This window comes from Limulus polyphemus, unplaced genomic scaffold (genome assembly GCF_000517525.1).
Source record: "Limulus polyphemus unplaced genomic scaffold, Limulus_polyphemus-2.1.2 Scaffold1101, whole genome shotgun sequence".
In the NCBI taxonomy this organism is placed as follows: domain Eukaryota; kingdom Metazoa; phylum Arthropoda; class Merostomata; order Xiphosura; family Limulidae; genus Limulus; species Limulus polyphemus.
In genome coordinates, this window is record NW_013666711.1 from 261069 (window position 1) to 277061 (window position 15993).

A 15993-nucleotide genomic window follows, 5' to 3' on the forward strand; every position below is an offset into this window, starting at 1 on the left:
TTTTTGCTTTCCAAGCTAACAAGTGATGTTAACCAGTAAATATAATGCCTAGTGTATTACACGTTTTTACAACTGGAGAAGATAGCTCTTCGTGATCTATCAAGTGTTATTGTAAGGTATGACGTACACATTATCAATTGCAAGTAATCATTGTGCAGTTAGATTTAACATTTTGCTGCATATGGATATCGAATAATGAGATTTTTATTACAAATTGCGAAGGGATATAACAAAAATTATTTGTTGTGAACTAGACAACTGATTTAATAGTAGATATTGATCAAATGTTGAAAATGTTTAGCAATCAATTTTTAACTTATATAGATAGACATGTTCGTTATAGAAAAAAGGGTGGTTTGTTTTGTTTTTTTGTTTGTTTTTTGAATTTCGCGCAAAGCTACACGAGGGCTATCTGCGCTAGCCGTCCCTAATTTAGCAGTGTAAGACTAGAGGGAAGGCAGATAGTCATCACCACCCACCGCCAACTCTTGGGCTACTCTTTTACCAACGAAGTCTATTTAATCTTTTTTATTTTTTCGATTCTTCCTTGTCCATGGTCACTGATAGTGAGAAATTCTTCGATACCGGTATAACTCAGTTACAAGTGGTAAATCGAATGATAGATTAGACTTCGCGTATATTTTTTAATATACTGTACTATTACTTTTTGTTTTATTTTTGCTGCCATCTGTTTTTCAACTGGAAATTTAAAAAGTTGCCTAAAATCGTGTTTTTCTCGTTCAAGTTGTTACTCAAATTTTACTGGTCTATAAGTATTATTATCTCGTCTCTGTAATTTTGTTATTTTGCTATATGCACATATCTAAAATTTCATAAACCTGTGTTATTGTTTCAAAATAAAAAAATGTAATAATTGTTATTATGAGGTATATTTTGCAATTATGATATGTTTCCAATTCAATTAAAACAGCATTCTATACAATTATATTCTTCGTAATCATCTTGCAATCAAACATTAATTCATTGTCATTCTTTTATTTCCAGGTAATTTTGCCTAAATTATTAAACTATATTTTTTAGCTAAAAATTGTTTTTATAATTTACCTTTCGAATTTTATCTAAACTATATATTTGTGGACATTTTTGGCAGCTCTTCTTTTTGGTAGACTCTCTTTCTCTCTGGTGAAATACTTATACATTTATTACCTTTCTTTTACTTTTAAATTTATAATTCATATAGACATTAATGTAAGCTATGATATTTGATGATTACTTTGGTCTAGGAAACTGTGAAATTACTTTGTATAAGAGGGCTTTCAGATTTTTTCACACCAATAGCAAACTTTATACTTCATGACGTCAAACCGTCATTGGTCATAATTTCGTCATTTTGATTTTTGCGGAAGTGGTTTGAGGAGCGGATTCTTGATAAGCAAATAAGTAGTTTTGTAATGGTACCTTAGGCTTAAGAAAAATTGATACGAAAGCGGTCATAATTGCTCTCGTAATCAACGATTATTTTGTTGCAAGTTTTATAAGACTTTTCACAATTATATTAAATTATAAACGTTTGAAAATGCCTGCTGTATTCCTTGACAGATTACCACTCCCAAGTTTACAAGCCTACACTGCTGTCAGTGTATTACTTCTTTCGTGCTCAGTTTATTATGCTGTGCAGATTACATCAGATCCCGAGTGGAAGTTAAATGCAACACTTGAATTTGAGAATAATGAAGGAGCCAAAAATCAGACTATAGAAAACCGGAGAGAATTATCATTTGATGAGGTATTATTGGAAAATAAAATCTTCCGTCGATTACTCGAGATTGTGATATTTATGATTCAGGAACCTCTGTGCATTTGGGTAAGTGGTTTTATTAACCAATAAAGTAAAATTAAAACTTTGTAACACTTAAATTCCCAAAAATCAACTAATGTTTTGATTGAATTAGTAAATGTTTTTTGCCTAACAATTAGGCAAAGGTGGTCAAGCCAGCATTTCCTTGTTTATAATTAGGGGTTTCAGTGATTTTTAAATAATGAAAATAAAAAAATTTGCATACCATTGGATTCCACAGTCACAAATTAGTAGATTTACACTGCAAATTCCATGATGTAGTGCATATTTAATGAAGAATAATTAAAAATCATACCTGTTAATCAAACTTTTGCTCCATGCAGTCAGTGATTTATTGCTTTACCTGGTAACCAAATGCTGCATATTACCTGTGTCAAAGTAAGGTAAAATGTAATCCCATTAATGTCCATCCATTTCAAACTTGTACAAGTGTTCATATTATATGGATAAATGAAAATTGTCAATAACCAAATGTTAATAATGAAGTATGAGCTTAATTATGTACCTATGAAAGAATAGGTGAGATTTTGTAATTACATTGGTTGTAAACTTGAAATACGGTGGTTGACACATACATATCAGTAGTTACCTATACTCATTCTATGTCATGTCATGATGTAATTGATACATCATTCACAGCCACACCCAATACAGCAAATAGTAAGTATTGTGTCATGTAGCTCATTGTTGTTTTCTGCTTTTTTCTAGCTTCTAAACATAGCATTTTTTCTGTTATTGAAGATTGGAAACCCAGGTACTTGTAATAAGAGTCATTAAGTTGCTTCAAAAAAATTTTGCATCTACTCATTGTGTTGTCACAGCAATTCAAACAACAGTTTGGGTTAGGGATTGAGGATGTAAATTTCTATGTCACATCACCATATGATGCATTCCCTTAGAGGGCTTGCAGCAGCAGCTCACTCATTGAGAACTGTACTTCTTTATTTAATTAAAAAAAAAAGATTGAAGGAATTACATTAATACTATACTTTAATGAAGTGGTTGTTCATGCTTTTTCAATATGTGTGGCCACATCTTCTATCCAATATGAATATATGAAATATAACATTTTGGGACAACATGGGACCTATTGGTCCATTCCGGCTGTCCCATTCCCTAAACTAAACTAAAACTATTATTAAAAAGAAAAATCTTTAAGCCAGCCTTTATCATTCATATACTTATCAAGCTTTTTCTTAAATTTACAGCCTCCACAACAACCAAAGGTAAACCATTCCAAAAGCCAACCATGCTGTTAGAAGAATAAAATTGTCTTAGCTAAAGATGGCTCTTTCTCTGCTAAAATTTATATTTGTGTCCCCTAGTCCTACTATTCTCACTGTTAAGTGTGAAAAAAGATGATGCATCAACACTATCAATTCCCTTTACAGTCCTAACACCTCAATCATATCCCCTATAGCTCTTCTTTCTTTCTTTCTTTTTAATGAGAAAACAATTGTAGAGATTTCAATCTCTCTTTGTATGACAACCCCTCCATCCCAGGCACCATTCTGGTAACCCTCCTCTGAACCCTTTCCATCAATTCAATGTCCTTCCTAAGGTAAGGAGCCCAAGACTGAACACAATACTCCAAATGTAGGCTAACCAGCGACCTATACAATGAAATTACAACCTCTCTAGACATGTTGGTTGGCTTAAGAGACTGATCAACCATTACACCAAGATACCTTTCTTTTATAACACTGTTAAAGTTATTTCCATTCAAATTATACATATAATTAACATTATAATAACCCACATGCATTATCTTGCATTCATTATAACTAAAACCCATCTGCCATTTATTTGCCCAACTCACTAAATGATCTAAATTATTTTGTAAATCAGTAGCAGCATCTTCACAGCTAGCAATACCCAAGACCTTAATATCTTCTGCAAATTTAAGTAATTTATTGACCTTTCCTTCATCTATGTCATTGATGTAAATCAAAAAGAGCAAAAGTTCTAAGACTGAGCCCTGAGGTACCCCCACTTATAACATTAATCCAGTTTGACTGAACTCCATTTGTAACAACTTTCTGCTTTCTTCTATCCAGCCACTCTTCTCTCCAATGTGCTAACGATACACCACACCTGTAGAGATACTTTTTTACAAGCCTTGTCAAATGCTTCCTGAAAAAATCCAGATACACCAGAAATCTACACCCTTACTGTCATCTACATAAGTAGTAACCTTTTCGGAGAATATCAAAAGATTTGTAAGACAAGATCTTCTCTTAGTGAAACTATGTTGACTATCCAATAAAATTCTAAACTTTGTTAAATGGCTTTACAAAGCATCTTTTTTCAGACTTTCCAAAACTTTTCCAAGAAGTGATATAAAACTAATAAGCCTATAATTACTGGGACATTTTTTATCATCTCCCTTGTAAAGAGGAATTACATTAGCTAACTTCCAATCCTCTAGTACATGCTATCTATTCAAGGACTTGCAAAAAACAGTGGCTGACGTATCTCTAATCCTTTACCTCCTTCAAAACCCTTGAGGAAATATTATCTTGCCCAGGAGCCTTGTCATTCTTTATACTTTCCAATTTTTCCTTAACAGGCTTAGAATTAATGCAGTCATCTTGTTTGATCTTGTTTCCACCTATCAACTGTTTAAGATGTGAAATAATGCTTAAATCTTCGTTAATAAAAACTGAAGAAAACACGAAATTTAATAACCCAAACATCTCATAATCATCAGATATGAACCTTCCTTTATCATCCCGCAAGAGTCCTACCCCATCCTAACAGTTTGTTTATCTTTAATGTATTTAAAGAAATCCTTACTGTTAATTTTTACATGTTCAGACAACTTTTTTTGTACATCCTTTTTGATGTCCGAATTTCATGTTTGATGAACTTTCTTGATCTGTAATCTTCTAAAATTCTCGTCATACCAGTCAATGTAAATTTCTTATGCTTTTCTTTAATTTTATCTCTTGTAATCTTTATGAGCCTACCTGGTTTTTTTACTTACAGCTACCCTATTCTTTCTATAAGGAATATGTTTACCTCGATTATTTAAAAATTTTCCGCATTTGATCGGTGTCTCCAAATAACTCAGCTGCCCAATTCATAACAGATAATTCTTGTTGTATCCCTTCAGAATTTTTAGTTTTTGAAATTTGTAACCAAAATATTATTATTCCTTATCTCCATATGCAGCAAAACATTGAACCTAATAGAGCAATGAACACTTGCACCCAGATGCTGCCCAGTTTCCACTCTATTATTTCTATGTTTGAAGTTAACAATAAATCTGAAATAGCATTTTTTCTAGTAGGTTCCTTGATTAATTGGTGAAGAGAACCATCTTGAACAGTTTCCAGAAACCTTTCTCCCTCACTGTTTTACTCTAGGATTTCCCAATCTATATGCCTGAATTAAAATCACCCATAATTATGACTTCATTAACAGCTGAAATCTTAATCTCATTGTAAAGTTTCTCTCTAATTTCATCAGTATCACCTGGTGATCTGTAACAAATTCCCACTAAAAGCCTATTCCCTTTATATCCACTAATAGAAACCCAAGTGGATTCAATCTTCTTGCTATTATATTTGATATCCTCAAATTCAACAGGATGTAACTCACATTTTACATTATATAACCATCTCTCCTCCTCTGTTTAGTTCTCTATACCTATAACCCTGTATTTTACAGAAATACTTTTCATCCAAATCATCTACATTTAACCATGTTTTAGTTATTTCCATTATATCAAAATCTCCATTGCTACCAGTGTTCTAGTGTCATCTGTTTTATTTCTTATACTTCTGGCATTACAATAATAGAAATTAAGCCTACTCTTATAACTACTTCTATACTCATTCCTATGCTAAACTTTTCTCTGCCTCTTATTTCTTTTTACATTTAATTTATCCTGGCTCTCACCACTGTCTAGTCCTAGTTTAAAACTTTCCTTGCAGCTGAGTTAATAGCCTTAGCAAACAAGCCAGCTCCTATCCTATTTAAGTGTAAAACATCCATTCCAAAAAGCTCATTTCTTCCATTGAACTGATCCCACAAGTCCAACCATATTCAATACTAAATGTAAATGCCAATAGCCTATTCCCAACAGTGTTATTCTTAAGCCTGACATTTTAGAATCAGATATATTACAGTTTATCACTACTTTATGTTTACACTAGATTATTAAGTTTATCTTTCATTTTATAGCAGCAACAAATAACTAGTCTTTACATTATTTGATGCTTATGTAATTCTAATAATGACTAAAATTAATAGTAATAATACATTGTATTTAATGTGATCTAAATTCAAGTAAACAAAGTAATTCTTAAAACATGAGACAATGAACTAATCTTTAGATTGTATTTGGTTAATAAAACAATGTATTTAATACAGCTAAGCCTGAGAGTAAAATTATATGTCCTAAGCCTAATCTATTGTTGTAATACAGGTTATATCACAAAGCTCTTAATTAAAATTTTAACCCTACTATTTTTATTTACCAGTCTTACTAAATATAGTCAACCTTTTGTTATTCAACCCAAATCACTACAAGTGATAATATTATTATTAATGTTCAAAAATCTATAACCGCTTATCTTTCCGTCTTCTCTGTTTCATAGCACCCTCAAGGTTATGAATCTGGTGGAATCAGGAATCTAATATATTATCAAAACTACTGTTTTAAAGTATTGTAATGTTTGGATAGTTAAAGAACAATATGTACAAATATGCCAAACATAGGGGCTTAATGTCTAGTTATGTTATACTTAACTAAATTTCTCCATTGACCTACTATGGCCATTTATCAATGCAAATAGCACTCTTATTGTCATGGTGTATAAAGAGAAAATTCAAACCCCTTCATCCAAAGGTATCTACCATATCATATTTTTTGACTTGGATTTTTGAATGAGGTTTGGCCTTGTCTACTCTGGCCTTATTTATAGTGTCCTTATCAACTACTTTTCGATATTCCAAATATAATAGAGTTTTTGACTTTACAGTTATATCTAACCTTTTAAGATCCTTTTGCATTCTTCTGCCAAACCGGTCATATATACAGATGTTTCCTTAGTATCTTACCATCTAGCTAATGACAAGAACAATGATACCTATTTCCTGAAAAAGGATGATGTTATCAAATATGATTTCAGAGATAACTTTGAAGGGGAAATTTATTTGTTGTTGATCAAGATTTTCATGACAGTGTAGACTTTTTACATATAGGTCTTAAAATTGAAATGTCAGGTTATCTGAAGAAGGGGACAAAATCAGAATATGAAAGAGTAAATAAATTATTCCAGAATATTAACCAAACTTAGATGAGTTCTTGAGTTTGTGAGTGTAAAATTAACCCCTTCCATGTAAGGATTTTTTTTTGTGAATGAGCTAAAAAATAGTCAGGTTTTTTATTTTGCTTTTTGATAGCCTATTTTGATAATGTGAATAAATTTGGCCAAATTATTAAATATATAACAAGTCAATAGTGGACCCGATTTCACTCTGGCAAATATTATGTGAAACATGGAGGGTGCAGGAGTTATCTCAGGCAAATTACAGATGGAGTTACAAATGAAGTCCCTGGATAAAGTTTTGGCTGATTTGCAAATCTCTTACATTGGAGATCACATAAAGATTGTTTTGTGCATTGGATTTCAACCACCATAGATAAATACACAATAGAGAAGACTTTGTATGTTCCAATCAATTAAGATGCATGAGATAGAGTTGAATAAGAGAAGCTAACCTGACAAACTACTGTATAGCTGCTTATTACTGAGTTTACTGAGAATTGTCTTCATAGTTTAACCTCTAACATTTATCAGCTCAAATAGGCAGTGTTTTATGTTCATAAATATCTCTTAGACATTGATAGTTCCATCTTGTTCCTTCACAAGTATCACATGCTACAAATCAAACATCACGCACATCATGGACATCAAAGATCTAATCCTTGTTGGTCTGTTGGGTAATAGGATTAGTTGGTCACCCATTATGTACAGGACCAGGGACATTGAGATGCTGTATTAATATTGTGTTTATTTTGTGATACATGTAATAATATCACAATCACCAAGACACAGCCTTGTCCATTCTCAACACTGCCACTTGACTAAGATTCAGCTGACAAAAGTGATACAAAATACAGCTGATTAAATAACATTACTGAAGAATCAGTATGAGTGACGAGTAGATTACACAAAGCCAGAGTTTGTCTCAAAGTTACTAAGAAATGCACAGGGAACATATACTGATATATTTTTTGCATGTATAATTCATATGGACCATAAAGTGAAATTTAGTGATGTAACAACCTGTGCCCATGTTAATAGAATTATGCTATCAGGTATGTTAATAAAGTATAAATTTTTAATGGTAACTGTTTCAGAAGTAATTAATATAAGAAATGTACTCTCTAGTTAACATACAGGTGCACACTTTAATGGCTGCTGTCTTGGGAAGTATCAACTGGTGAGAATATTAGCAATCTGTCATACCTGCATTTGTGCAAGTTTTCATCCAAATCTGATATGGTTAGTTTTAAATCCTTATTGACATAGATCTTTTTATATTCAATATGAAACTATATAATGGCATTATACATTAGGACATTGGAGTAAGAAAACTATCTCTTGAGAGGTCAGTATTTGAGATGAACTTATTGATTTTTATAATTAATCATCAGCAAAGTAGCAAAAGCACCTGGTAGTAATAAATTTTTAACTTATTTGTTAAAATGAACAATGCAAAATTTCTTGGAGTTGATGATGTTTAGATGGGACAGTAATCTTAATTGAGAAGTTATAATATACTACAATATTTCTGTTGTGTTTATTCTGTTCATATTATATGCATTATTACAAGTTTTTAGTAATACTTGTTAGGTAATGATATTGCAAGCATTTTAACAAAAATTGACATATTTCAAAGAGTAATGAACTAGTGACATACTTTAAGAGCATAAATATGTTTATTTGTAGAAACAGAAATTAATATGTTGACCTAACTTCTGTCATTTTGTACAGATTCATAAGATAGTAAATACTTTTAATACCTGTTTGACTGGAATTTTTGGTAAGACCAACTTACAAGCATGTGTGTGTATAGAAATCAAGTTTGCTAAGTCTAAACTTAGTATTCATATGCTGTGTATACTTTACTTGCATTGTACTTGCTAGTACAAGTCTAACTGGACTGTACAGGTAGAAAAATTATCTAATCATTGTGAGTCATGTTTGTGAGGAAGAAAAATAAAAACCTTCAATAGATTTGTAACAAGTCTCAAAATGATAGATGTATTCATTTATTTTTGTTTTTATAACATGAAATCAAAAATTTAAAGTGTATATTTTCAGGGGTTGAATTATTATTAGAAAGATACATTGTGGCTTCATTGAAAAGCTTCTGGATAAAACCTTCCATACACTCTTCACTAATCAGCATTTTTATGTTTGAAAATAATTCAAATACACTGTGAAGTAGCTTCTCAAGTTGCTTCTGTTTTTAAGTTACTTATTAAACTTGTATAACTAGGCTTTTCCTATTGGTACCAGGTCACATGCTTACTACATTCATTTTTTTCCCATACTTGTAACTGAAAAAGACAATTTTTTTCTTAAAGTGATTTGTATCACTTTGAATAAAGTTTTGCAAAAAAAATTAGAAATATTCTATTTAATTATGTAGTGGGAATATATCAGCTTTTTGAATGTGTCATTTTGAATCTGATTGTAATTGTGCAACTCTCTATCTATATCATTTAAAAATCTAAATAGTTTTTGTTTTTGAACGAACATTTCTTACAAACCAGGTTTTCATATAAATGTTATCTATAAATTTGAAAAAGATTAATTAATGTAGTTTAAGTATTTAAGCACATTTTTGCCTATGTAATGTAGAACTTTTGCATTGCTTTATTGATATTGGAGTATCATTGCTTTTTTACTAAAGTTTGTGGTTAGATACTTAAAATGAATGAATTTTTGATTACTGAATGAGGCTCAGAGCATAAACTTACATGAAATAGGCAAAACACTACACATCGCAATATATAAATAAAATTCATGTATAGTTAGGTATTTAGTAAAGTATTATGCCAGCTAAACAGCTCCTAAAGTATTCCTACTGGTTTTCTGGTGACTCCAAATAAGCATTGGGATTATGCCAGGACAAATATACCAATCCTTTTGTAAAAAAAAAAAGAAAATAAAATGCAAAATTAAAAAAGTGAAGTTGCCAAATTAAGCACAACAAAAAAAAAACCTGAAAAATTAGAACTTACTTTTTCAGGGCTTAATATACAAGATGCATTGACTGGTTCAAAATTGCACAATACATAGCAAGTAATCCTCAAACAGTGGTTTGAAGGTTAGCTGGACTAGAAATAACATCTGAAAATGGGAATTTAAGTATTTTTTAACTGTTATTTGTACAGTTTTGCTAAAGTTTGGTTTCCAATTTTTTATTTTTTAAGAATTAATTATATAAATTAAATTTCATAATATATGTTGTTCTAAATGAGTTTAATAAATTAAAAATCAAATCCAGAGAGTTAAAGAAAAAGACATAGAATGTTTCTGCTTCAAAGTATACATTGTGTAGTCTTCCTCAAAATTTTAAGTGCAAAGACATTTATCTGAGTGATCATGCTGCATAATATTTTTAAAAATGCACAGATGACAAATATGAGTAATGGTTTACATTTGAGTAATTGTAGTGATTTTAATTGTTATGAAGTGGCTAGTGAAACTTGAGCTGTATTGTAACTGTAGCTTTTTTTTTATTTGACAGACCCTAATCAACATGGCTTACTGTTGTTTGATCCTAGTTGGGAAGTTCATACAAAAGTTGGTGTTTGGTGAACTGCGAGTATCAGAACAACAGGTACTACTTTCATAATTTGAATTTAAGAACTTAAACTACTTTATCTTTTAAAATATCACATCCTGTTTTTTATTTATGTATATAGCAATATGTTAAGTCTCTAAAACCAAATTTGCTTAACTTTTTAAACATGTAATTATTTGTGCTTTCTGTCAGAATTATTTTCATGTCCCAACAATTATCATCATACCTTATAAAATTTCCAGTCTATTTATAAAGGTGGCTAATAACATGGTTTGGATTATTTTTTAGCCAAAGAGATATAAATGTTTTTGGACACTGTCCGATAGGTAAATCAGGATTTTTGGCCAGATGCTAGAAGTGTCCACTCTAGTTTAAGAAGTTAATGAAAGATACATTTTTGTGATTCATTTAATTTTCTCTATGGTAATGGTTTGCTTCTGTTTTTATTTTGTTTTTGCTCATTTTCTTTTCATTTGATGATAACTATTGTATGTAAAGAAGTGAATCTCATTAAAACTCCTTGCTTATAAAAACATTAAAAATTAAATATCACTCTTCTTTTATAATATAACTTCATAATTTTGTACATAAACTATTTTTAAATGTGTATTTTGATAAAAAAAAAAAAACAATTATCATAGATTTTATTTATAACTTTGAGAAAGTGTATCTGCCTTATCTACTTATTGTTTTTGAGGTCAAAGTAGTTAGCCAGAACCTGTTTTAAAATCTATTTTCAAATACGTTAAACCATACATGTTATGGACAAACTTTTTTTTTTTTATACATACATAATGTTAGGAAAAGCATTCTGGCCAAACCTGATGTTTTAAATTTTCAAAGGTCTAGTTTACCTCCTTCTGTAATTGTTGTGTATGTATTCATCCTAATGTAAGATTAATTTGTGTACTCATTATCATTAAAAAGTAGTGTTATTCATAACCTTTTTTTGGAGAAAAATAATTTGTCAGTTATGAAAGCAAATACAAAAACTTCCATTGTTAAATTTATTTCCAACCAAAAGCATAGCACATTGTTTTATTCCAAATTTGTATCATGATAGTAATTTTTTTAGCTCATAAAATTAAGCTATTATAAGGTTTTTGACTCATCAGGTGGCAATTTTTATTTTGATTGAAATTAATAATTTAATGTCTATTTCATCTTTTAAGTATTTCTTAAAGATTTTTTTTACTAACCTATAAGGCTTCATGAAGTTAATAAAAATTAGTTATATTTAGTTCCCTTTTTTGATCTTTTTAGGATTAATGATTGTCAATGCTTTACAAGAACTACATGTTATATAACAGTGTTTATTCTGACAGATAACAGACTTAGAAAGTTGTTAAAGCCTACAGCTTGAATTGCATCTTTGCAATATGCACAGAACAAGTATAAAATAAACTACTTCTGTATTTGCTATAAAGATTTGGTGACCAGATATCAGTCATTGCTACTGTTATAGTATCAGTAGCACTTGTAGATTTAAAAATAAATGAACTGTGCTGTTTTGCTCATTCAGTCCTGGTTTAAGTCTTTTTATCAGTAGACTTTCATTTATACACAGCTATTGTTCCCTGTTCAGTACCTCAAAATTAGTGATAGCATATGGAAAAACTGTCATAAAACTTGTGGTATTTTAAGATAAATATCAAGTACAATGACCAAACAAAATTTGTCACAAATGAGAAGAAAAATTTGTACGAATTTTTCCCTTTTATAATTAATATGTACACTCTCTTCACATTTTATTTTGAACACTTGTGTCAGTCTGTTAACACATTTTTGCCACATACATGAACGTTCTAAACTAATGAGTATTCTTATACTTTGCACGGAACTTTGAAATGAACAAGTCAAAAACATCATATTGTTTAGTCTACATGTACCTCTACTCAACTGCTATTGTATTACTGAAGATACAGAGAGCCAAAGTATAGAATTTTCATAGCTCATTGGTCACATGACAATACATCTGAAGTTTTAAGTAGTTTTTAAAGTTTATTTTGAAATAAAGGACTTAAAACTTGGATAAAATAAAACTTCGTATCATAACACACATACATTGATATTAAAGGTGTTTAATTGAATTTTGAATGTTACACTGACTTGTGCAGAAAAGCATTTGTGAAAGGGTTAAGTGCATCTTTAAGTGAAAGAATCTTTAGAATGGACAACAGCATTTGCTATGGTGTTGTCTTAATTAATGCACTTAATACAACAACTCTATTTCTTTCTTTTTTTACCATGGACTTTGTCCTTATTTTAAGGAGTGTTGTTTTCCTCTATGAAGATTTTAAATTGTCCTTGATTTATTGATTTATTACACTCTTTCAGTTTGTTTCTTGCTATTTGAAAAGACTATGGATTTTAAATTTGTATGTTCTTAAATGCAAACTGTTAACCATCTAGTAGAATCCAGTATAACCTGATAAGGTATGTTAATGTAAGTGTCCTATATAATTATATATTTCAGAAGACGTTGTTAAGCCTATTATATTTTTTAGCACTACTTTCGTAATTTAGTCCCTTATAGATTTTCAAGAATCTGAAGAGTATATAATAATAGTATTTTAACCACACTATATTTGTTATGTCCATTACAGATGACACATTTCACTTGATGTACAGCTAGGCCAGCTGGGATACAACAAACATGGTAAGGGTTGGATGATACTTATATAAGTCTGTTGTTACAACTATTTGCTGTATCCCAGATAGGCCTGAAGAGCTCTGGATTGAGAGAAATGTATCATCAGCAATGGATATGAAGAATATAGTGTGGTCAAATACTATTGTTATACGCTCTTTTAATTCTTGAAAATCCATAAGGGACTAGATTAAGAATTCAATGTTAAAAATATGATAGGCCTAACATAATGTCTTATGACAAATATAATTAATTCTATTATGTTTCACCAGCTTCTAAAAGGTGTTCATACCATAGCAAATGCACTAAATGTTTTTCAGATTATATTGGATCCACTAGTAAGTGGTTAACGGTTTGCCACAATAACATGCAAATGTATGGTCCACATCATTTTCAAGCATCAAGAAATGTGCATAATAAGAGAAATGAGACTATAAGTAGTCTTAAAGTAGAGGGCAATTTTAAGACAAACAGGAGTTGAATATAAAGGGAAATCTATTGATCAGTAGGCTTACAGCAGTACTGAATGAGCAAATAGTGCAGCCTGTTTGTTACATATACAATCACATAAGTAATTAGTGAATAGCTGCTCTTTTTTTAATATTCTGAGAAGGATTGAGTATGGAGGCCTGAGCTTGGTTTTAAACCTTAGCATCCTTTTCAGAAATAGACGTGCTATCATTTCACAAAGATAAGATATGGGAAAATTCAGGTCTTACGAAATTTAGTTGTATGAATCCACATACTGTGACATTATACATTTGAATTACTGTATGTTGTAATTTGAAGTTGTGCTAAATTTATAATTTAAATACTGTTCTTAATAAGTTTAGTTACCATTATGTGATTTTTTTTTCCCACAGCATATCAAAGACAAGTTTTGGAATTTTGTCTTTTACAAGTTTATTTTCATCTTTGGAGTTATGAATGTCCAGTTCATGGATGAAGTTGTTCTCTGGTGTGGTTGGTTTTCTGTCTTAGGATTTCTTCACCTGCTTTCTCAGCTCTGCAAGGACAGGTTTGAATATGTAAGTTTTATCACCATTTGTGTGCATTTCATTTAGTCACATTTATTAGTATCAACTTGGACTTAAGTTATAAATTTTAATGAAAGGTTATCAAGCATCTTGTTTATAAGTACTTGGAGATACATATGTTTCTATTACTAAGAAGTCTAAATGATAAAAGATATTTACAGCCTAAGAAAAATTTACAAAAATTAAATGTTGTGTATCAAATAATGTGTGTGTTTCAGAGTTATCTGTTTTTGTAAATAACATAACGTACCAACAACAAGGGACCGTTTAGTCCTTCAAGGGCATCCTTGCACACTCATCCTTAAAAAAAGTAAAATTCAAACTAACCCTTTATTTTTTAAGAAATCATCAATTCTCATCTTAAAATTGGACCTTTCTCCTATCAACTCATCACTCCCTATGGATAATCTTGTAAACTTCAATAAGATCACCTCTTACCCTTTTCTCAAGAGAAAAATAAGAGATCTTAACTTATTCACTATAAGATAACCCTTCCTTCCCTGGAAATATCCTAATAGCCCTCTTTTGAACCTTTTCCAATAGTTCAGCATCCTTTGTTAGATAGGGAGACGCTACATATAATATTGCAAGTGAGTTCTAACTATTTATTTTTATATAGGGAGAATTACCTCTGTTGATTTGTAATCAGTATGTCTATAAAGACACTTAGCTTTACTGTGGGTAACAAAGCACTGTTTAAGTAGCTTAAGTGACTTACCACTATGCTGGGATCCTTTTCATCAAGCATGCTGATAAATGGGTTCCCATCTATGTTAAAAATGTGATCCAAATGATAAACTAAATTTATTGTCTTGCACTTACTACAATTAAAGGTCATTTACCAAATATTTGTTCAATTTTCCAAATGATCCACGTCATTCTGTAATACACCCACATTACTAGAAATACTCAATACATATTTATTAATTAACTAATTACACCCTCATTAATATCTTTAAAATAAGCAAGAAATGGCATAGACCTGAGCAGTAACGCTGCAACACTACTAGTAACAAGAGTCCAGATTGACTGGACCCCATTAACTCTTTCAGCATGGTCTCGGTCCCTTGGACCAAACTGATAAACAGTTTTTGCTTGTTTTAGTTTTCATGCTATAACTTTTAAATTGGTAAGTGAATGTTAACGAAATTTGACAGATTATCAGTGAACATTACAATGCTTTCATAAGCAAAATATCAAATTTTTGTTATTTAGTCTTAAGGTTTATAAAACAATGTTTTTTTTGCACCTTTTTTTTTCTCTTCGCATGTTGCCTATCTATCATGCAAAGTAATATTCATTTTCAGATTAAAAATACTTTTATGCATCAGAAAATTTTGAACTTTCCATGTGACATCATTATAATGTCCAGATAATTATCAAACATTTCTTAAGAAAAACTTTATATTTTATGTTATTTTCAGTAATTAATCTCTGTACGGGTTTGGTAGATTTGACAGATCTTGCAACCACCATAAAAAAATTAGGAAATAAATATAAGTCATGCCTCTTTCATTCTAGAATGACTACAGATTATAACATGAAAACATATGTTTAGACTAAATAGCTTGAATCTCATAACATTATACATTTATATATATTTATTATTTTTATTATATTGACCTTTCAGCCATGCCTTCGTAAAATACAGTCAC

At 30.5% G+C, this 15993-nt stretch overlaps 1 protein-coding gene across 1 annotated transcript in view; it reads left to right on the top strand.

Moving 5' to 3' along the window:
* The first annotated feature begins 1347 nt into the window (after positions 1-1347).
* Positions 1348-15993, top strand: part of LOC106462139 (E3 ubiquitin-protein ligase AMFR-like) — a 45106-nt gene continuing 30460 nt past the window's right edge. Inside the window, exons 1-3 of the mRNA XM_013922033.2 lie at positions 1348-1825; positions 10595-10687; positions 14165-14329. Of these exons, the coding sequence (XP_013777487.1) occupies positions 1538-1825; positions 10595-10687; positions 14165-14329 (546 nt within the window). The 5' untranslated portion in view covers positions 1348-1537. The remainder of the gene's footprint in view (positions 1826-10594; positions 10688-14164; positions 14330-15993) is intronic.